General features: G+C 45.6%; 5 protein-coding genes and 2 long non-coding RNA genes across 7 annotated transcripts; 5 read left to right on the forward strand and 2 right to left on the reverse strand.

Annotated features, from left to right (window-relative positions):
• LOC124328442 (uncharacterized protein K02A2.6-like) lies at positions 1-4,449 on the reverse strand. The gene has a single exon (XM_046787211.1). The coding sequence runs from the start codon at positions 4,447-4,449 to the stop codon at positions 1-3; it is 4,449 nt and encodes a 1,482-aa protein (XP_046643167.1).
• A 2,162-nt stretch (positions 4,450-6,611) lies between these two features.
• Positions 6,612-10,280, forward strand: LOC124329524 (extracellular matrix organizing protein FRAS1-like). The gene is made up of 4 exons (XM_046788605.1): positions 6,612-8,051; positions 8,233-8,454; positions 8,842-9,520; positions 9,594-10,280. The coding sequence occupies exons 1-3, from the start codon at positions 8,042-8,044 to the stop codon at positions 9,471-9,473; spliced, it is 864 nt and encodes a 287-aa protein (XP_046644561.1). The 5' UTR covers positions 6,612-8,041; the 3' UTR covers positions 9,474-9,520; positions 9,594-10,280.
• Positions 10,281-11,108: 828 nt separating this feature from the next.
• LOC124329526 (carcinine transporter-like) lies at positions 11,109-11,662 on the reverse strand. Its single transcript, XM_046788608.1, has 2 exons — positions 11,510-11,662; positions 11,109-11,428 (listed from the first exon to the last, which is right to left on the reverse strand). The coding sequence occupies exons 1-2, from the start codon at positions 11,617-11,619 to the stop codon at positions 11,164-11,166; spliced, it is 375 nt and encodes a 124-aa protein (XP_046644564.1). The 5' UTR covers positions 11,620-11,662; the 3' UTR covers positions 11,109-11,163.
• Positions 11,663-13,797: 2,135 nt separating this feature from the next.
• Positions 13,798-16,321, forward strand: LOC124329521. The gene is made up of 8 exons (XM_046788600.1): positions 13,798-13,962; positions 14,053-14,161; positions 14,231-14,459; positions 14,515-15,610; positions 15,675-15,818; positions 15,875-16,041; positions 16,095-16,186; positions 16,240-16,321. The coding sequence occupies exons 3-5, from the start codon at positions 14,359-14,361 to the stop codon at positions 15,690-15,692; spliced, it is 1,215 nt and encodes a 404-aa protein (XP_046644556.1). The 5' UTR covers positions 13,798-13,962; positions 14,053-14,161; positions 14,231-14,358; the 3' UTR covers positions 15,693-15,818; positions 15,875-16,041; positions 16,095-16,186; positions 16,240-16,321.
• A 90-nt stretch (positions 16,322-16,411) lies between these two features.
• On the forward strand, positions 16,412-17,112 carry LOC124328273. The gene is made up of 2 exons (XR_006916251.1): positions 16,412-16,753; positions 16,842-17,112. It is a non-coding gene; the product is annotated as an uncharacterized LOC124328273 (long non-coding RNA).
• Positions 17,113-18,920: 1,808 nt separating this feature from the next.
• LOC124329540 lies at positions 18,921-21,469 on the forward strand. The gene is made up of 8 exons (XM_046788628.1): positions 18,921-19,111; positions 19,201-19,309; positions 19,379-19,607; positions 19,663-20,758; positions 20,823-20,966; positions 21,023-21,189; positions 21,243-21,334; positions 21,388-21,469. The coding sequence occupies exons 3-5, from the start codon at positions 19,507-19,509 to the stop codon at positions 20,838-20,840; spliced, it is 1,215 nt and encodes a 404-aa protein (XP_046644584.1). The 5' UTR covers positions 18,921-19,111; positions 19,201-19,309; positions 19,379-19,506; the 3' UTR covers positions 20,841-20,966; positions 21,023-21,189; positions 21,243-21,334; positions 21,388-21,469.
• Positions 21,470-21,559: 90 nt separating this feature from the next.
• LOC124328272 lies at positions 21,560-22,260 on the forward strand. Its single transcript, XR_006916250.1, has 2 exons — positions 21,560-21,901; positions 21,990-22,260. It is a non-coding gene; the product is annotated as an uncharacterized LOC124328272 (long non-coding RNA).
• The last annotated feature ends 891 nt before the right edge of the window (positions 22,261-23,151 follow it).

Here is a 23,151-nt window from a genome sequence, read left to right on the forward strand (position 1 = left end):
TTAGACTGAAAACATAACCCGGGGCTTGCGTTGACGGGCGCTTCTGCGGGGAGCTGGTGGGGTGGTTGCTGCCGGCTGCCGCCCGTCTTCCGGGCGGTCCATGGTCGTCGCTGCGTGTTGGTCGCTCGTCTCCGTTGACTCCGGTTCTGCGCCGCCCTCTTCCTCGGCCGTTGAAGGTACCATGAGACGGATGAATCGCCTGTTGCGCCAAAGCACGCTGCCGCTAGCGAATTTGACACGATATGACCGGTATCGGCCAACCGCGACGATCACCCCAATGTGGCTCCATAATTTTGTCTTGTTATCCTGAACACGTACCGGCGCCCCGACGGGGAGGGGGCAGAGTGGACGGGTTCGGGAGTCAAAGCGGAATTTCATGGCCGCGTTCGCTTCAGCCTGTCGTTCTCGCGCCGCCATAACCTCTTTCCATTGGCTGGCGTAGGATGAGCGGTGAGCTGGAACGATAGAGCGGAGCTGATGGCCAAAAACGATTTGAGCCGGCGACAGTCCCGTCTCGTGCGGAGTATTCCGGAATTCCAGCAATCCGGCGAGGAACTCCTCCGATGATAAATCTCCGGATGGGGCAAGCTTCAGCACCAACTCCTTCACCGCTTTCACCGCCGCCTCTGCATGCCCGTTACTTTGGGGATAGTGCGGGGTGGAATTGCCCCACGCTACTCCCCAGCGTTGAAGAGCCGCCTGAAAAATTCCGGCATCAAATTGCGGGCCGTTATCCGAACGAAGGCGCATCGGAACACCCAATTCCACGAAGTTGCTGATGACAGCCTGCATCACCTCCCGGGCCGTCGGGTCATGCTTCCACTGATGCACTACCGGCCACCCTGACAGACGGTCGGCATAAACCAAGACATGTAGAGACCCATGTTGGAACAAGTCCACGGAGACGTCTTCAAAAACATACGTTGGCATAGGATCGGCCAACAGCGGTTCCTGGCCTTGGCTCGCCAAGCGTTCCTGGCAGGTGGCGCAGCGCTCCACCAACATCGTGACGTCATTGGTGATTCCCGGCCAATAAACGGTCTGTTGTGCGCGCCGTTTTGTCCTCACGATCCCCTGATGAGCCGCGTGCAATTTCGTGAGGATTTTACGGCGTGATGCGAGAGGGATAACGATGCGCGAGCCGTACAGAACGAGGCCGCCATCTGTGGACAGCTGATCGCGAATTGACCAGAATTGACGGATGTGGGTCGGAATGAGCGCACGATTCGTAGGAAATCCGGATTCAACTGCAGCGATGAGGTCAAGGTAATGAGGATCGGCTGCTGCTCCCGTGCGTAAATCGTCGAGAAGGTGATCCGGCAGATGACTCGGTGAAACTGCTTCGTCTTCCGGTTCGATAATTGCGTTGACGCTCTGAATAACTACATGACGCACGGAGAATGCTAGTTCCGTCCCAACGCATTCATCGTCCACTGCCGGGTCGTTCACGGGTGCTCGTGAAAGTGCGTCCGGTATTGCATGGTCTTTTCCCCTGCGCCACACGGTGGTAAAAGAATATGGGGACAAGCGCTCCTTAAGTCGCTGGATTTTTGGATTGTCGATTGCGTCAAGGGTATATTTGTCAAGGATCGCCACCAGCGCTTGATGGTCGACCATCAACGTGAAGTTAGGTAGGCCCGACAGGTACAGGCGGCACTTCCGGATAGCCCATTCGACGGCGGCCAACTCCAGTTCCACGATGGCATATCGGGATTCGGTGTCCGTACACCAGCGTGAGTTGGCGTCCACCAACCGCCATGAATCGCCGTGGCGCTGTAGTAGGGCGTATCCCATGCCATTTTTCCGCGACGCGTCGACCTGAATTGTAGTTTCTCGTCCCGGGTCGAAATGAACGAGCACTGGAGGAGAAACGAGGGCTAGCTTCACTGCTTCGAAGGCCTGGTCGTGGTCTGCCGTCCAGACATATGGGTTGCGAGTGCTGAGCAGAGGGCGTAGAGGGGCTTTTGCGGCAGCTACTTCTGTTGAGAATCCCGCCAACTGTTCTACCAAGCCCATAAATGATCGGAGCTCCGAGATATTGGTTGGGCGGGGGAACTGTGATAATGCCTTCAATTTACCTTCCTCGATTGTGATGCCGCCGTGTTGAATGTCATAGCCGACCCAAGAAATTCGGGGTTGGGCGAAGCGAAACTTTTCCTTACTAAACGTAATCCCAGCTACACGGGCGGCTTGCAAGATCGCGCAGACGCCGGCGACATGTGCTGGAAACGAGCGATCAAAGCGCAGCAAATCGTCCACCACTCTTATGGTGTTGGTCATGGCTGCAAATGCCGCGTCCGCCCGCCGGTTGTACTCATCGCCGGAGCTGCATAGGCCCATGGATGCGCGTAAGAATTTATACCGTCCCCATGGAGTCATGAACGTTGTGAGGTGCTGGCTGGATGGATGAAGGGGGATTTGGTAGTAACCGTTCACAGCGTCGAAACTAGTGAAGAAGCGACATTCGCTGTCGATTTCGGCCACTGCGTCCCGTGGCGTGCGAGTCGGGTGTGTAGGCCGTTTGACGAATTTATTTAAGCGCGTGTGGTCGACACAAATCCGAAGCTTACCGCCTGGACCGCGGATCACTACCAACGGTGCGGCCCACTCCGACGGCTCACTGACAGGCACAATCACTTTCTTCTTGACCAGTTCGTCCAGCTTATTCTTGACTTCGACGCGGTCGCCGAACGCAATCGGGCGCGCGCCATTGACGTAGAAGGGGACAGCATCATCGCGTATTTGTATCTCCATGTCTGGGCCAACCATCTGACGTAACTCGTCGTCTTGGTCGAACACTACATCAAATTCTGCCATGATGGCCGATTCGACGACAGAAATCTGTTCCGCACTAGGCTCCACCGGAATGTAAACGCCGCGGAGAAAGGGACCACTGGAAGGGGCTACCGTGTCGCCCGGATGTAATGGAGCGTCCGTCGCCCTTAAAGAATTTATCGGCACCAACGGTTTAGGATAATCCTGATGTAGAATGTTCAGACTGATACAGTCTACTCGGCATAGCAGCATTCCACTAATCTCAGGGCAAAACACGACCGTGATGCGGGCACTTTGATCACTGTACCGCACTGTCAGATCCCGTTGCCCAATAGACAACAGTGGCGACGAGCGGTCTGCCATAACCAAGTCGAACGATGAAGCTGCCAACTGACTTTCAGATATTCCGATGGCCTCCATGACGTCCTTTCCGCACACACTGACTTCAGCGCCAGGATCCGGAATTGCATTAGTAAGCAGTGCTGCTACTGCGCCGTCTTCTTCCAATATTTCCAGGGATATAGTAGGGGACCCCCGGCGATTTTGGTTGGCCTGGATGTTTCCAATGATGATATGCGCCATCTTAGATTTGGCGCCACCACTAGCGCCACCGCTCGTGCCGGTTTTTTCCTTATTCCGGTTGGGACATTTCGGGGAGAAGTGGTTCGGTTTTCCACATAGATGGCACGACTTTCCAACCGCCGGACAGCTTTCTTCTGGAGCATGAGATGCCCGGCCGCATGATCCGCACTCATTTTTGTATGGGCGACGGTCTGATTGACCTTGTTTCGTCAAAATGGCTGCCACTCCGGATTGCCCACTGAGAATGCGCTCATTTGCCCGAGCCGATTCTTCGCTCCGACAAATGTTGACCGTGGCTTGTAAGGTTGGGAACAGACTAAGAGCCAGCAGTTTCTTTTTCGTTTCCGTGTCCCGAGTTCCGGCAATGATGCGCGTTACCAATCTCGTTTCAGTGCATGTTCCGCACAAGTCTGCTGCGTCCGCCAGCCGACGCAACCCGATATAGAAGTCGTCGAATGATTCTGACGGTCCCTGCTTCCGCTCTTCGAACGCCACGCGGTCCAGTGCAACATTCCGCTTAGCACGAATATAATCCGCGATGCGGTCGAGCACTTGGTCGGGAGTGGTTATAGTCGCCGGAGTGATGTTTAGTCCAACCTCCACCACTTGTTGCATTGTGGGATCCAGTGACATTCGGAATGCTGCCATCTGTTCCGTGATAGGGTAACTAGCCAGCTGACTTAGTTCCACAAAATCATTCCACCGATTCCTCCATGATTTCAAAAGCGGAATAGATATATCGCTGTGAAGTTTGTCAACTCCGGATGGATCCAGTCGCCGTCTTTGGGGGGGTAATGGAGGCAACAAAGGTCCACCGCCACCAGCGCCACCGCCTCCACCAGCACCGCCACCTCCACCAGCGCCACCGCCTCCGCCAGCACCAGCACCTCCGCCAGCGCCACCGCCACCGCCAGCACCACCACCTCCAGCACCGCCGCCGGCGCCGCCAGCTTGAACGATGGCCAAAAGTTGGGCCAATTGGGTAGCAATGGCCGTCTGACCGACTTCAATGGCGTCGATCCGTGCGTCGTTAGCCGCGATAGCTGCTGTTGCTGCGTTGGCTGCTGCCAACGCATCCGCTGCCGACGTCATGTTGTTGCGGGATAAACTGGGTGAACGTGGACGACGAGGGTGTCTGAAAAAATAGGGATCGTTCATATACACCGCCCCACGATGTGGTTCAAATACGTTGGCCGATCACGCCACTAGTAAATAAGGAGAGCGGCTACACTGCAATGTCAGATGTACTAAGGGGGCAGACACGCGCACGAAAATAAATGAAGTAGCGGCATGCCCGATCACACGATTGTAATAGCGTCACTATGTGAACGCACACACCGAAAGAATTACCAATAGGATGGTAGAATCTCCACACAGATGCACGGCGATAAAAGCGAGGCAGAAATGGCTACGCTACGACGTCCGATGCGAAAGGGAGATGGCATCCAAGATGGCGGCGATCACAGACCACGCGACTGCGAGAGACGCACGGTATTAGGAATCGCAGCACTAGTTAGAGGGGAAAAGGTTAAACCAACTGCGCCATGTTGTGTCTACGTTAAGATCTTTATTAAGACAGCACAACTAAATTAGACAACGAAGATTACACACAAGGGTAAGATGCGGACACGAAGGGAGAACCTTAACGCGAGGAGTCGCGAGCCCGAATGTCCACCTCTCATCTCTCTCTCTAGCCCGTCGCTGCCACGACCGTCGCGACATCTCCCGTACACGGAGAATGTCATCGATACACAACAGAGGGTATAATAGTAACCTAGCTCTCTCGTCGTTTTGATTTATTATTCAACAATTTGAGTTAATATTAGACACAATACACAGGATTCTCTCTTCACTCCATTTTGTTCATGGCCTTAAGGGAAGGATTGAATCAACTGATGGGAGTTGAAACAATGTCATATTCCAATCTCCCACCCACCCCAGCATCCCAGCCTGCATTTTCCAGCGTGATGAATGTCGTCCACGTCGCCGCCGGAACTAGACGCCCGCCGCTCCCGAGACTAGATCGAATCAACGAGCAACGAATCCGGTTGAAGTCTGACAACTTTGAAAGGCTAAAAAATTCTCCTGCTGCTCCTGAGAGCTATTTATTATGGCCTCACTAGCTCCTTCCATGTGTAGAGGGTGCGAGAAAATGATGTGAGCGCGGGTCCTAAGAGTTGCAGTCATGTCCTGTCATCCGGCGGTCATGTAATTACCATCACATTGACAATGACTCGTCTGACTCTCATTATAGTTTTCGGGATTATAGTATATAAAATAAGAATGATTCCGAGCTATTCGGCACCACCCCGGGCTAGATAGGCCTGACAGAGAGTTACCCCTCATCCAGATTTGACCGACGCATCCAGTCGCTAGCCGTCGTCGTGATCAGACGTGCTCTACTAGCGCCCCCTTTTTCTTATACACATCCCGGCATTCTCTCTCTATTCAGTCGTGAATAATACACAGGAGCTGCCACTGGAATCCCATATCTCTGCACACAGGACACACAAGCGAGCTAGCCGATGTTGGGTAAGTTGATTCATTTAGATTTTCTATGCGCCTTTTATTATAGTTAGATTTCAGTGTGGTGTATTATATAAGAAAGAAAATAGAAAAAGTATAAAAAGAATAATACAAAAAGAATAAAAGAAAAAAATACTCTTGCTAGTAATTGGAGCTAACAAGAAGCTTCGGTGGTGCGGGAGCCGCGTGTGCTGTCGTCTTACGCATTCAACGCTGTTTGCCCGTAGGCCAGAGACGAAAACGGAGCCAACGGAGTGGCTCCGCTGCCCAGGGTTCCGCTTCGACCGGGGGCCCTCATGATCGCCATCGAGCCCCGCGACAATCAGCCGCCGGAGGTCGTCGTCCACGGAGAAGTGACGGTCGATGAAGGAGCCACCGAAATTCTGTCGCCGGCCGTCCTGAGCGTCAACGACATCGACACCCTGGTCGTCGTCATCGTCGACGGACCCAAGCACGGCTACCTGGAGGTTAGGGATCGATCAGGTGAGAGAAATTTTCATTCCTTTATTTCTTTGTTTTTCGTCAAGTGTTAAATTATTGTGTGTGTGTGGAAAACCTACACACAATAAAACACACACACATGACTGGCTGCTGCTGCTGAGCTGATACTTTTTTCTGAGAGGGAGGATGGACGGTACAAAAAAGAGTACAAGGAAGGAAAAAATTGTGTGTTTTCCCTTTGTTTACTCAACTGACAACCTATGACCGGCGGGGCTGATCTCTCGTCGTTCCAACCTGAATGGATGGATGGATGGATTGCAATTTCGGCTTCACACAACAGATCACAAAAGCAGCGAGCCTCGCCAAGATTCTTTTCGATTCTACGTACGAGACACGTCAGACAATCGGTCGCCACCCTCCCAGCTGGACATCGTCATCGAGGTATAACTTAATCCAATCAATTCGGCCATTTTTAATCTTCTAATGAACTCAAATTTTATGGAACGTCAACGACGAGTCGCCACAAATCACGACGCGTCCGTTGCTCCTGTCGATGGGCCAGGATCGAGTGATCCTGAGTAGCGACCATTTCGACGTCCAGGATCAGGATAGCGAACCCTCTGATTTGTAGATCACCTTGGTGGCCCAGCCGACCAACGGCCGGCTCCAGCGATTCCACCCGCTGACCAACAGCGACCGGACGTTGCAAAATGGCGAAACTTCGGACTACCAGGAGCTCCTGGACGGCAACATCGCCCTCATCTCATCCGCCGAGGAGGCCCAGATCGTCTTCCGGGTGACGGACGGTGACTCGTCAGCCGGTCAGGAAGTGACGCTCCGCTACGTAAACAAGCAGCAGGACGAGGAGCTTTTCGGCCGCAGTGGGACCACAACGCCCTGCCTGATGGAATTCAACACGACCGAGTGGAAATCCGGCGAGAATTCTGGGGTGGCCGCCGTGACGGTGGTCCGCACCGGCGATTTTTCCATCACCTGCTCGGTCATTTGTTTCACCGAGGCCCAGTCGGCCGACGACTCCAAAGATTTCTATTCCCGCCCAGTGGCCGAATCGTCCAGAGTCTTTTTCCTGCGCGGAGTCAAATTTAATTTACTGCCCAGTTCAAATTAAAGACGACAGTTTCTACGAAGGCGACGAAACTTTCCTGGCCCGGCTGAGTCACCCTCAAGTGGAACAGCTGGAAACTGGCGGCGGCCAGCAGACGACCGATCAGCCCAAAGTGGCGCCCGGCTCGTCGTCATCGGCTGTGATCGGATCGCGGAGTACATTGGCCGTCCGCATCCAGGACGAGGAGGACATTACCCGGGTCCAGTTCAATCAGTCCGTCTACCGTCCAGGGACTCAACAGGATGCCGATTCCGTCACTCTGCACGTTGATAGGACGGGCGATTTGCGATTCGCTTCAAGATATTCGTGTCCAGTTTGGACGGGAGCGCCAAGGAAGGCAAGGACTATGTCCTGAAAGGCCGTCAGAGCCTGCAATTCGGCCCTGGAGAGAAGTGGACGTCGTTCAGCGTGGCGTTTGTCAACGCCAATCACAAAAATACCTGGCCAAAGAGTTTCCAGATCTCTCTCAGCCCCAAGGACAGCATCAATGCCCAGTTGGGGGCCGGTAAATCGTCTGCCACCATCCTGATCCCACCGACAGTCACTTCCGGGCCGGCTCTATTGCCGTCCGAGCCCATCGTCGTCTCCCTAATGGACTACGGTATGAATCAGTCATCATCTTTTTTGTTTATTCCAAGTATTTTGTAATCTAATCATTTTTTAAATAATAATAGTTAATTGTGTTTATCAAATAATTATAAAATAATGATGTAATAATTAATGTTGACATCATCTTTCTTTTGGAATCACTTTAAATTTTTAACTGGACTCAAAAATTACAGATCGACTGGGCGCGGATCTTGACAAGCGACCGACGTCAGTTCCGGCTGGATATCCGGTCGTTTGCGTCACGCCTTGTGACCCGAAATATCCGCTGTACAACATCAGCACCCAGAGGCTCTGCCGCAACATGGCCATCGACGTCTCCAAGATTCGCTTCTCCTGGGACATTTCACCTCCATCCAGCGGAAGCAGCAGCAGAAGCAGCAGCCAGGAGCCGTTGAGTCAGTTCCGTTCAATTTTTAGTCAAACAATTTAGAACTTTGTATACTACAATTATTCGGTTGGATGAATACTGGCGCGGATAAAAAAAAAATTGTTAAGACATCCCGTGCCGGGCAATTTTGGGGTTGTTGTTGTTGGGTTTAACCGACGATGAACAATTCCGGCCCGGATGACTCGGTTGTTAAATGATAAACGTGCAGAGTTTCTATGCGATGACTGTAACATTTTGTTACGATGGGAAATACCAAAAATAAGTGGGCCATCACGCATTTCATACCCAGCACACTCACTAGACGGACTAAAAATAACCTAACGTGGAAATGTTTGATATTTTTGGAAAAGAAAACGATTCATCATTTTGAAATATTTGATCGATTTATGATCAGGCGACAGTACGGCCGGCCCGTTTTATCGATTGAGCGAACCGACGGCCTTCAGTGGAATCGAAGATCGGGTGCTGGACGCCGTCTTCTTCGGCCGTGACTTCAAAATCCGCTGCGTGGCCCAGCCGGTACGATTGGATTCGGCCATGATGGTCGGGCCGGCCTCCAAGAGTCGACCCGTGATGGTTTTGGGTCAGTCGGGACTCTGCCCGCCTTTCGCTCCCAACAGCCTGGCCTCGGACGATCCGTCCGACGACCAGGTGATGGTGGCCGGCCAGCAGCCCTTCTCGGTCTCCCTGTCCTACGTCAACGCCAGCGATCCGCAGCATCCGGACACGATGCGCATCCAAGTCGTCGTGCCCCACTTGGACGGACTGATGCCCATCCTGTCGACCCAGCCGCTGCACGGCATCTGGCACGTCATGAGCGAGCCGGCCTACCGCTCCCACCACCGCTGCTCCAATCTCCACCGGCCATGGGATTCCTGGATGGAAGCGATCGAGACGATCCGAATTTGGCGCCCAAATTGCCGTTTGAATTTTCCAAAAGCATCCGGTAAGAATCGGCCGTCCGGCTCTACCGCCACCTGGATTCCACCGGATGCCTCTGGCATTTCGAAGCCTGGTACACCATGACGGAACTGGTCCAGCTCTGCGGCGGCCAAGTCACCTCAAATTTCCAGGTAATTTTTCAACCATCAAATTTGATTGAATTGAAATGGAAATTGAAATAATTTGTCCGTCCACTTCTGGAAGGCGATGAACCGCGGGCAAGTTCAAGTGACGGTCCGGGTGCCGCTGTACGTGACGTTGATCAGCGCTTCGACGGGCGGCCACCAGAGCTGGACCAGCGTCGAGCATCAGACGGAAATGAAATTCTCCTTCTCCTACGCTTCGGTCCTGCTGTGCCAGCGCGGAGTGGCCGAAACCAAGCTGGCCTTGGCCGTCCAGCCCCACGTGACGCGAATCCGCACCAATCCCAACAACGGCCGCCTGGTGATTGAATTCCAAACGGAGACCCGCTTCGCCGGACGCTACCTGGAAGGCGGAAGTAGACTACTAAGTCCTCCGCACCACCACTTCGTGGCCGGCTAGTGGCTGGGCTTGAACCTGGAGCTGATGTGGAGTCAGATCTACCCGACGGGAGCCACTTTCCAGAAGTGGAGGCCCGTCTCCAATTACACGCTGCAGGACTACACGGTCAACTACACGCTAAATAACTACGCGCCAGGAATCCGGAAGCCAAGTGAAGGCTCGTCGAGGCACCAACATGCGCTTCCTGCCACTGGACTGGCCGCCGTCAGGCCACACTAAAAGCAGCCTGGCGAGCAACAGCCCCAACGGCAGCTCTGACGACGAGCCTCAGCCGTCGGCCGTCCTGGCCTCGACGCTCCTGCTCTCGGCCGGCCTCTTGGTCATTCTAGTCATGGCCGTTTTGATTGTGTTCTCCGTGTATTACCGACCGGCCCAAAATAAAAATAAAAATCACAACAGGAACAGCAGCAGCAGCAGCGACACGAATCACATCAGCGACGACATTAAAAACATCCAGACGGGTGGCAGCGGTAGTGGGCCGGCAGCCCTCATAGGCGCGGGGGGAGAAGAAGCGGTGGCGGCGGAACCATTTCCGGAAGTAGAAGAGGAAGAAGAAGAAAACGAATCGACTCCGATGAAAGCTCTCAATAACAACGGACGGATAGCCAGCACATCTGGATCCATCAAGATAACCCTGGTTTGATCATATGACACACATCCACATCGACACACACACACACGTAAACATATATATATATATACTGTATACTATACAATGAAATATGAGAAAACACATTTAATTTTAATCACCTCCCAAACCCCCCCTTCCCCTTTTCTCCAGAAAATGGAGAATCAAATAGGCGCAAAGCATTTTTTGATGTGAACAAATCAATTTGTTTGACATTATCATCATTTTTTTTTTAAATTCCCGAAGACCGTGATTATTTTTTTCTAATGCGATATTCGTGAGCGCGCGCTTCAATTGTTTGTTTGTTTTCGGGGCCCGTTTGTGTGTGTACAAATGAAATGAATCTTTTTTTCACCCCCTAATTTTTTGTTTTAATTCCCCACACTTTGATTGCACAATAACGATTTACAATTCATCATTCGATTTTTGCATCGAAAATTTCTGCCGATGTCAGAATTTGAGAAGAAAAATAAACAATTCAACCATTGAGAGAGAGGAAAATAAGAGAAAGGAACGACATTTTTTTCTTTTCTTTTCAAGGTCCCGTCCGTGAATGAGAAAATTTTATAACAAAATGGGGAAACATTTTTATGGAATAATTTTTTAATCGATTGGCGGACGGGGAGGAGGAGCTGATGAGGAACTGATGATTGTTTCCGGGTTATTAGTCTTGTGGCTTTTGTCGTTGGGGTCCAGCTGGCGCTGCTGACGCTGGCGGGTCAGCAGGCTGGAGCGGAAGGCCTCTCCGCGGATAGATGTCCGCAGGGCATTGGCCCGATCGGACGGCGCCCTAATTAAATTCAAATCGATGGCGGCAACGACCGGCAGCGAATCGCCGCTGGAGGCCGTCACCGTGTCCGGCTCAATTCTGCAAATCGACCCAATCAAATTTTTCAATGATCAATTTCGGGGAAATCAGTAAACTATTTAGAGCTATTGAATCATTTACTCTTTCTGTCGTTGGCAGCGCGGGAAATCCCAGAAACATTGATCTTTGCCGAAATTCTCTCCGTCCTCGATCGTCTCCGGCAGAATGGCGCCCAGCGTCTCTGGCAACATGAGTCCGACGATGGCACCAATCAGGGCCAGGATTCCCAGAATGGTCAGTCAGTCAGTGGCAAAAATTGACTAAAACGAGCCTGTTATTTAAAATTCCGATTTATAAAAGGGGTTAGCCAATTTTCCAACTTTACAAGTACATTTTCTGCTGGAGCTTGATCCATATAGGCAAAATGAAAACGAAAAAACCATGCTGCTAACTACAAAATCATGTATGTCAAGCTGAGCGCTAGATGGCTACGTATTTTAAAAAACGTCACTAGTACCATACGTTGTCATATATTCGATTTTTAACATTTGGTACTTTTGTCGTTTGGAAATTAAGTCGCCGGGACATAAGTCGTCGGGACATTAGTCGTCGGGACATAAGTCGTTTGGAATTAAAGTCGTTGGGACATAAGAGCATTGGATCTTGTAGCCACAATTACCGGAATCTAAAGCAATCGGTTACATTTACTTTCGGCACGCATGTCGTTGGAATAATTCGACAATGGGACCTATGTCTATATATGACAATTTGGAACCAGTGACGCATTTAACCTAACGACTGGGACTTGCGTCCTGCTCCATGGGACATAATTGTATGGGTTCTTTTAAACACTGGGCCTTGTGTCTTTTGGATTTTATTACGCCAGGACATAAGTCTTTTGGGACAAATGACCAAAAAAAAAAACAGTGGGATTTGTTACATTTGGGACATATGACGTGTGGGTCATAAATAACATGGGACACTTTACGTTCGGGTCTTTTGACGTTTTTTTTAAATTTTGGAGCTTATGTCGCAAGTTACCAATGACGACTGGGACTTGCGTACCGCACCCCTCGGGATCGACTGTGAATTTGCGTCTTTTGTAAACGAAACATTACTAACCCAAATCTACAGCAAATGTCATAGGTAACACTTCAACACTCGCCTATTCATGTCATAGTGGCTGTATAAAAAAGGACTGAATAACTAGTGAATAAAACTGTATTAAATTTATTTTTTATTTTATTTATTTTGCTAATTTTAATTTTTGGTTGCTCGGCGAAACCAAAGGCTTTGTCAAATCTTAGTTAGAAACAAAACCAAAACAAAGATATTTGTTAAATATCTTCTATATCCATAATGCTAATAATAAATTTTGCTGTAACTTAAGCTCTGAAAAAATTGCAACGCGGGAAGGCAGCCTGGCGGGGCGAAGCCTCCGCCACACCTAACTCGTAACTCTTATGATTGAAAGATATTTTTGAATGTTCCGATATGGTTGATTGATATCTATATTATTAAAAGTATAAGAGTCACGGTTATTTGAGCGATAAACGAAGCGCGAAGGGGGAGGGCTTCATACACCGGAACGGGATGCCAGAATATTTTTAATAGTAGCTTATTTAGTAGTTCAAAAAAAAAGACTTAAGTTAAGTTTCCCGATAGGGATTCTATCGCCAAAGACCTGTTTCCTGACCCAACCCAACCCACACCAACAGATGGCGTTGTTGGGTTTTTCACTCGATTTCTCTCTGGGAGGTGGCGCTGTTCCTCTCGGAGAGATAGGGAAACGATTTTCGTCTGGGGGGGTCCGTTAAGGTTTTATACGATTTGCGGGGGTTTACGTGACGTTATGCAAATCGCGACCGTCTTGTAGAGGGGATGTTATTACAAGGCAACGTCGTGATCCCGGTTCGATTGAGATAAAGGGGTCTGTGTGATTTAAATGTAAAAAATAATCGCCTTTTTTTAGTTAATTTTTCTCCCGACAGGTGGTTCTGACGCCAATCATTAATTCAAGGCCGACGAACTCTAACGCGGCCTTGTAATCCATATATAATAAAAGAACAAGCTTTTTGGGGGAGGAGCCTGTGTCTGTCACGGATAATGTGTCAACACAGGCTCCTCCCCCAAAATGGAACATGCCCAAACATGCCCGAAAAAATCACCACCAGATGTCGTCGCCGTGATGACGCAATCTTTGATGACGCAACAACCAGCATCACCACCAGATGTCTATAGCATCGCCGTGATGACGAAATCTTCAAGTAAGGTAGTCACTGGGCAGATTTCCCACGATAAAATCTATTACGGGCAGATGATTAAGCTACAGAAAAGCGAATAGCAATAGAGTTTGAATTTACGCTAGACCAAAGTTCCCCGGATTTGAACGGGGCTCAGGTTACTCGTTGGAATAATATTACAAAACAGTGAAATAAAACAGTGAAATACAAATCACAAAACAAGGCTCAACAACAAAAAACAAAACAAAGCTCAACAATTTATGGCTGGCTATTAATCAACTAAGTTTCCATCTGAAATGTCATATTTTATTCAGATAGAAGAACTGTTGGAAGTATTCTGCTTAAAAAAATGTATTTCATTATAAAATGTTAATGCATATCATTGGCTTAAGTTGTAACTTTCAATCTTGTGTGTGTTTTTTCTTTTACCCCCGGCAAAAGTTCTTGTCCTGATGTATCAACACTGGTGCAGAGTCTACAACAAGCCTTGGCCCTTGAAGCTAAATTCCAACCAAAGCTTCAACTTCTGTCAACAGCCAGCAATACAGGAGTAAGTATTTTGTAATGCTTCTACTATTGAGAATACAAACTAATTTGTAATTTGTTGTTTGTGTTTTAGGAAAGCAGTGAAATTACGTGTGCAATGAGGGATGGAGCTGCTCATGTTCTTCGCTGCTTGAAAGAAAAATTTGTGTTGGTTTGAAGCCGATCCGCCCATTCAGTGTGTCTGCTTCCAATCTCAATCCTATGACACCAGGAAGGCCTCAGTTGCCACGGACACCCAGACTTTGCTTCAAAGAAAATGATAATTCAAGATTTGGAACACATGATTTTCCATCAACTCCAAAGTATTTCTTAAAAATTTCAAGTTAAATTCCACTGTGTAACTCCTTTCCATGCTAGGTTTGGTCGTTCTGAATCAACACCAGAACTTCACAGGATAAGAAAGTTGGACCAATCTCTTCACATGGTTGAGAGAAACACCACTCAAGAAAAAGCACATTACAACAATGTGCTCCAAGAAAGTAATGCATCCAATCTTTTGACTCTCACCAGTGATTCTCTCCCAGATATCTTTCGTAAGCCTATTAGCCAACAGCAACATGAGGTTCCACTCAACCTACAGTCTAAATTTGGCAATTCAGAAGATAAGGTTTCAAAATTGGGTTATTGCCCTTCCTCCACAAATACCCAACAAGGTTTTGGCACAAAAATCAATCATCCAGAATCTCAGAAAGAGTCCTCCATCAAACTAGTTACTGAAGGACTCGGGATAGTAACACAAGTAAAAGAAGAAGTACCTTGTGCTGATATTCTAAAACCAGCTGTTCCACAGATACCTCTACCTGGAGCAAAAAATGAATTTGTTGCATGGAACCAACCGGAAAAATCATCCTTTTCGACCAATAAGTTACCATCTGTGCATTCGGAAATGGAAGAAATATATGCTTTCACCAATTCTAAGAACAAATCAGGATTGAATTCTACTTCAGATACAGCGAGCGCTCTTGGACTACCGACACAACCGACTGTCAAAATGCATCCTTTAGATCAAGCGCAAACACCACTAGCTAAAAATCTGACGTGGACTGGACATTCATCATTTAGTACAACCAAAATACGAGAATCATCCCTAGTTTCGTTTGCTTCGACTTCGAAGACTGAAATGCATAACGATGAACAAAAACCATCACTCGGCATTTTATTACCCAAAGTACAGGCAGAAACGTCTCCAATTTTCAATCTAGCAAGCTCTAAACCTCCGCAGCCAATACCTATTCAACCGGTGGTAAGCGTCGTGGCAGAAGTTCAACCAATTGATCCCATCCAACATCATGTAGAGCAACAAAGCAAATTAATTCCCCCAGTTTCCAGCAGCAATATTTTACCCCCTCCAAATGCTCGACCGACTCCGAAAACCAAGCAGATAGCAGTAAACGGCAAGGTTTACAGCGTTATGAAACCGCTTGGGCGTGGGGGATCAAGTGTCGTATATCAGGTCGAACTTGAAATCTTGCGTAACTCATTTTTTACACATTTATTTATTGACTTTTGAAACGCAGGTACTGAACCAAGAATGACATATTTGCCTTAAAAGTTGTTCGTCTTGATTCCGTTGACGAAGTCACAGCTGAAGGCTATATTAATGAAATCCGGCTGTTGAAACAACTACAAGGTTTGCCTCGCGTCGTCCGCCTTCTTGAATAGTAAGTTAATTGCTAGTATGTGCCCTCCAATTCCGTAAAGTAACACAAATCTGTAGCGAGTACAACGAAGAAGAAGAGAAATTGTTGTTGGTAATGGAAAAAGGTGATACCGACTTCGCAACTGTCATCCGGACTCGCACCAGTCTCAACGCCATCAACCCTACCCTGATTCGCTTTTACTGGCAGGAAATGTTAGAAGCTGTGAAAGAGATTCATGACAAGAGTAATTACTATTTCTATTATTAGTCTGAGCATTCATTAATCTTGTCGTTGTAGATGTGATTCATACAGATCTGAAACCGGCTAACTTTCTTTTGGTCAATGGAGGCTTAAAGTTGATCGACTTCGGTATTGCCACTTCTATCCAGGTATGAGAACTGTTAAAATCTTAAACGAATCGATTTAATCGTTTTCTTTCTAGGCCGACATGACGTCGATAATGAAGGACAGCCAGTGCGGTACATAGAATTACATGGCACCAGAAGCAATCAAATCTGCTACGCCTTCTGGAACGTCCCAAGAGTATAAGGTATGTTGAATTCTTATCCGTTCGAAATCTTCGCATTAATATTACACTATTGATTTACAGATAAGCAGGAAAACAGACGTGTGGTCTCTTGGCTGTATGTTGTCTCATTTACAAGAACCCACCTTTTAGCAAGTTCAGGGACACGATCGAGAAAATCAGTGCCATCGTTGATGAGCGTCATGTTATAGACTTTCCTTTGACGGCTGATCCGATGGTTATAGCAGTTCTAAAAGGCTGTCACGATCGCAATCCGCGCAATCGACCATCAATTGAGCAGCTTTTATCTCATCCATATTTGACATGTACAAGTCAGTCTCCGGTCCAATCCTCGAAGAACATTCCCCCTCAGCTGCGTATTCAGCTTGAATTTCTACTAGAAGGTGGTCAACTCACTGAGGAAGTCAAGGTAATTAGACAATGTCTAATTACCTTAATAAATTATCCTCAAGTAAAAGTCTAAGCTTACATAAACCTACTGCTTCGGCTTTTCGCAGGAAAATATTCGACAATGGATGTGAATTACTTCCATGAGCGACTTCCTTGCAAGCAATACTGTATCAGTCATCATTATCAAATTCATCCCATATTGTAATTTAAATATTGTTGTAATATCAGATATACATAACCCTTTCCCTGCCCTTCATTAACTATCTTCATCTCGCAATTATACAGCGTCCGTTTTTTCTTCTCTATTGCTTTCCAGTTCTGTATAAAATAACATAAGCCAACTTTAACGGTTATAAAATAAAAATAAAGTTAAGCGGCGTTAGAAAACTCATACATTTATTAAGCGGCAATTATCCAAAATTATTTAAGGCTTTATGTTATTTTTTTCTTTTAACTAATAAATAAATGATGGCCTTTGTCGACATATTTTAGCATTTGAAAAGCTTAAGAACACATTATACCTTGTACACCACTTAACTTAAAATAGAAAAGTAAACAAATCGATATTGTGGTCTAAATGATTAGATAATAATAATAAAAATGAACATCTTTTAGAGTTCTTCGTAATCGTTATAAGGACGGGATTCCTCAACTACATCGGAATCCGGAGCAGGACTACTTGAGGTTCTTTCATCCTTTCATGATTTTTTGGATTTCCGTTTGCTTTTTTTTCTTTTATTCTTTTACTCCTGCCAAAAAAAAAAAAAAATTCTGAAAAATTCTGAAAAATTAGGAAGGCATATAGCAATAAAAGTTCGACTTAACAATAGGCCCTGAATTTTTCATTTAAGACAGTTTTCAACTGGCTTACGACTATTCCTTCGCGGCGAGCTGATAAGCTTGCTTTTCTATCTAAGATAGAAAAGCATCAATAACAATAAAAGAAGAGATTCTCTGAACACATTTGGTTTTTAATATTTTTATTCGACGAAAGTTTAGAAAAGTCAAGTTTTGCGTTACAATCACGCTGTCATTCTCATAAGTTCGGTTGTACAAGTTTTTTTCTTCACTTTTTTTTTGGTTTCCTGATGGGTTTTTATCACCAGCACTTCGCGTGATTCCAATGTTTGTAAGGCGAAATCCTGTTCATGTCTTGGGTTGGCAATTTCATTGGTTGTTGCTGTTTTGGTTTGGTCGAAATTGCTCTTATCATGTTCTTGAGTTGTTTTGTCAATTGTTGAGCGTTGTTGAGCGGAGAAACCTTTCGCAGCTTTCAGCGGTATAAAAACAAATCCGACAAACAGAATCAATATCACTAAAACAACAATGATCACTTGTTGAACGAATTTCTTTTTTAAGGACCGTTTAAGGATTTTCCAATACTCTTTAATTGTCTTTTTATTTTTCAGCCCGGCATCTAGCCACTCAAAAAACACTTTTGGTTTCATTTTTTGATTGATGATTATGAATATCCTTCCCTGTCCTTAATATAGATTCGTCCAAGAAACTTCTTGTTGCATCCACATTTTCCGTGGATAAATGATTTTTTAATAATTAACGAGTTAGACATTTCATGACTCGTTTACTGAAATGGTTTTTAAATTATTTTTCACATTTAGTTCACCACAGAAAATAATATAAAGAACTTAAATATTTGAATAAATCCAAATTTCCCGATAGGTTTCCCGATAGGTTCTATCACCAAACGACTATACATCTCCTCTACACCCCATTCCCCACCCCCACCCCACCCCACCCCACCCCACCCCACCCACCTCCCACTCAGGACGGGGGGACGACGGTTTTTCCTACGGCTCGATGGCTGTTTCGGGGTTTTTCACTCGATTTCTCTCTGGGAGGTGGCGGTGTTCCTCTCGGAGAGATAGGGAAACGATTTTCGTCTGGGGGGGTCCATTAAGGTTTTATACGATTTGCGGGGGTTTACGTGACGTTATGCAAATCGCGACCGTCTTGTAGAGGGGATGTTATTACAAGGCAACGTCGTGATCCCGGTTCGATTGAGATAAAGGGGTCTGTGTGATTTAAATGTAAAAAATAATCGCCTTTTAGGGGTCTGTGTGATTTAAATTGTAAAAAATAATCGCCTTTTTTTAGTTAATTTTTCTCCCGACAGGTGGTTCTGACGCCAATCATTAATTCAAGGCCGACGAACTCTAACGCGGCCTTGTAATTGGAATAATATTACAAAACAGTGAAATAAAACAGTGAAATACAAATCACAAAACAAGGCTCAACAACAAAAATCAAAACAAAGCTCAACAATTTATGGCTGGCTATTAATCAACTAAGTTTCCATCTGAAATGTCACATTTTATTCAGATAGAAGAACTGTTGGAAGTATTCTGCTTAAAAAAATGTATTTCATTATAAAATGTTAATGCATATCATTGGCTTAAGTTGTAACTTTCAATCTTGTGTGTGTTTTTCTTTTACCCCCGGCAAAAGTTCTTGTCCTGATGTATCAACACTGGTGCAGAGTCTACAACAAGCCTTGGCCCTTGAAGCTAAATTCCAACCAAAGCTTCAACTTCTGTCAACAGCCAGCAATACAGGAGTAAGTATTTTGTAATGCTTCTACTATTGAGAATACAAACTAATTTGTAATTTGTTGTTTGTGTTTTAGGAAAGCAGTGAAATTACGTGTGCAATGAGGGATGGAGCTGCTCATGTTCTTCGCTGCTTGAAAGAAAAATTTGTGTTGGTTTGAAGCCGATCCGCCCATTCAGTGTGTCTGCTTCCAATCTCAATCCTATGACACCAGGAAGGCCTCAGTTGCCACGGACACCCAGACTTTGCTTCAAAGAAAATGATAATTCAAGATTTGGAACACATGATTTTCCATCAACTCCAAAGTATTTCTTAAAAATTTCAAGTTAAATTCCACTGTGTAACTCCTTTCCATGCTAGGTTTGGTCGTTCTGAATCAACACCAGAACTTCACAGGATAAGAAAGTTGGACCAATCTCTTCACATGGTTGAGAGAAACACCACTCAAGAAAAAGCACATTACAACAATGTGCTCCAAGAAAGTAATGCATCCAATCTTTTGACTCTCACCAGTGATTCTCTCCCAGATATCTTTCGTAAGCCTATTAGCCAACAGCAACATGAGGTTCCACTCAACCTACAGTCTAAATTTGGCAATTCAGAAGATAAGGTTTCAAAATTGGGTTATTGCCCTTCCTCCACAAATACCCAACAAGGTTTTGGCACAAAAATCAATCATCCAGAATCTCAGAAAGAGTCCTCCATCAAACTAGTTACTGAAGGACTCGGGATAGTAACACAAGTAAAAGAAGAAGTACCTTGTGCTGATATTCTAAAACCAGCTGTTCCACAGATACCTCTACCTGGAGCAAAAAATGAATTTGTTGCATGGAACCAACCGGAAAAATCATCCTTTTCGACCAATAAGTTACCATCTGTGCATTCGGAAATGGAAGAAATATATGCTTTCACCAATTCTAAGAACAAATCAGGATTGAATTCTACTTCAGATACAGCGAGCGCTCTTGGACTACCGACACAACCGACTGTCAAAATGCATCCTTTAGATCAAGCGCAAACACCACTAGCTAAAAATCTGACGTGGACTGGACATTCATCATTTAGTACAACCAAAATACGAGAATCATCCCTAGTTTCGTTTGCTTCGACTTCGAAGACTGAAATGCATAACGATGAACAAAAACCATCACTCGGCATTTTATTACCCAAAGTACAGGCAGAAACGTCTCCAATTTTCAATCTAGCAAGCTCTAAACCTCCGCAGCCAATACCTATTCAACCGGTGGTAAGCGTCGTGGCAGAAGTTCAACCAATTGATCCCATTCAACATCATGTAGAGCAACAAAGCAAATTAATTCCCCCAGTTTCCAGCAGCAATATTTTACCCCCTCCAAATGCTCGACCGACTCCGAAAACCAAGCAGATAGCAGTAAACGGCAAGGTTTACAGCGTTATGAAACCGCTTGGGCGTGGGGGATCAAGTGTCGTATATCAGGTCGAACTTGAAATCTTGCGTAACTCATTTTTTACACATTTATTTATTGACTTTTGAAACGCAGGTACTGAACCAAGAATGACATATTTGCCTTAAAAGTTGTTCGTCTTGATTCCGTTGACGAAGTCACAGCTGAAGGCTATATTAATGAAATCCGGCTGTTGAAACAACTACAAGGTTTGCCTCGCGTCGTCCGCCTTCTTGAATAGTAAGTTAATTGCTAGTATGTGCCCTCCAATTCCGTAAAGTAACACAAATCTGTAGCGAGTACAACGAAGAAGAAGAGAAATTGTTGTTGGTAATGGAAAAAGGTGATACCGACTTCGCAACTGTCATCCGGACTCGCACCAGTCTCAACGCCATCAACCCTACCCTGATTCGCTTTTACTGGCAGGAAATGTTAGAAGCTGTGAAAGAGATTCATGACAAGAGTAATTACTATTTCTATTATTAGTCTGAGCATTCATTAATCTTGTCGTTGTAGATGTGATTCATACAGATCTGAAACCGGCTAACTTTCTTTTGGTCAATGGAGGCTTAAAGTTGATCGACTTCGGTATTGCCACTTCTATCCAGGTATGAGAACTGTTAAAATCTTAAACGAATCGATTTAATCGTTTTCTTTCTAGGCCGACATGACGTCGATAATGAAGGACAGCCAGTGCGGTACATAGAATTACATGGCACCAGAAGCAATCAAATCTGCTACGCCTTCTGGAACGTCCCAAGAGTATAAGGTATGTTGAATTCTTATCCGTTCGAAATCTTCGCATTAATATTACACTATTGATTTACAGATAAGCAGGAAAACAGACGTGTGGTCTCTTGGCTGTATGTTGTCTCATTTACAAGAACCCACCTTTTAGCAAGTTCAGGGACACGATCGAGAAAATCAGTGCCATCGTTGATGAGCGTCATGTTATAGACTTTCCTTTGACGGCTGATCCGATGGTTATAGCAGTTCTAAAAGGCTGTCACGATCGCAATCCGCGCAATCGACCATCAATTGAGCAGCTTTTATCTCATCCATATTTGACATGTACAAGTCAGTCTCCGGTCCAATCCTCGAAGAACATTCCCCCTCAGCTGCGTATTCAGCTTGAATTTCTACTAGAAGGTGGTCAACTCACTGAGGAAGTCAAGGTAATTAGACAATGTCTAATTACCTTAATAAATTATCCTCAAGTAAAAGTCTAAGCTTACATAAACCTACTGCTTCGGCTTTTCGCAGGAAAATATTCGACAATGGATGTGAATTACTTCCATGAGCGACTTCCTTGCAAGCAATACTGTATCAGTCATCATTATCAAATTCATCCCATATTGTAATTTAAATATTGTTGTAATATCAGATATACATAACCCTTTCCCTGCCCTTCATTAACTATCTTCATCTCGCAATTATACAGCGTCCGTTTTTTCTTCTCTATTGCTTTCCAGTTCTGTATAAAATAACATAAGCCAACTTTAACGGTTATAAAATAAAAATAAAGTTAAGCGGCGTTAGAAAACTCATACATTTATTAAGCGGCAATTATCCAAAATTATTTAAGGCTTTATGTTATTTTTTTCTTTTAACTAATAAATAAATGATGGCCTTTGTCGACATATTTTAGCATTTGAAAAGCTTAAGAACACATTATACCTTGTACACCACTTAACTTAAAATAGAAAAGTAAACAAATCGATATTGTGGTCTAAATGATTAGATAATAATAATAAAAATGAACATCTTTTAGAGTTCTTCGTAATCGTTATAAGGACGGGATTCCTCAACTACATCGGAATCCGGAGCAGGACTACTTGAGGTTCTTTCATCCTTTCATGATTTTTTGGATTTCCGTTTGCTTTTTTTTCTTTTATTCTTTTACTCCTGCCAAAAAAAAAAAAAAATTCTGAAAAATTCTGAAAAATTAGGAAGGCATATAGCAATAAAAGTTCGACTTAACAATAGGCCCTGAATTTTTCATTTAAGACAGTTTTCAACTGGCTTACGACTATTCCTTCGCGGCGAGCTGATAAGCTTGCTTTTCTATCTAAGATAGAAAAGCATCAATAACAATAAAAGAAGAGATTCTCTGAACACATTTGGTTTTTAATATTTTTATTCGACGAAAGTTTAGAAAAGTCAAGTTTTGCGTTACAATCACGCTGTCATTCTCATAAGTTCGGTTGTACAAGTTTTTTTCTTCACTTTTTTTTTGGTTTCCTGATGGGTTTTTATCACCAGCACTTCGCGTGATTCCAATGTTTGTAAGGCGAAATCCTGTTCATGTCTTGGGTTGGCAATTTCATTGGTTGTTGCTGTTTTGGTTTGGTCGAAATTGCTCTTATCATGTTCTTGAGTTGTTTTGTCAATTGTTGAGCGTTGTTGAGCGGGGAAACCTTTCGCA

Source organism: Daphnia pulicaria, chromosome 3, assembly GCF_021234035.1.
Source record: "Daphnia pulicaria isolate SC F1-1A chromosome 3, SC_F0-13Bv2, whole genome shotgun sequence".
In the NCBI taxonomy this organism is placed as follows: Eukaryota; Metazoa; Arthropoda; class Branchiopoda; order Diplostraca; family Daphniidae; genus Daphnia; species Daphnia pulicaria.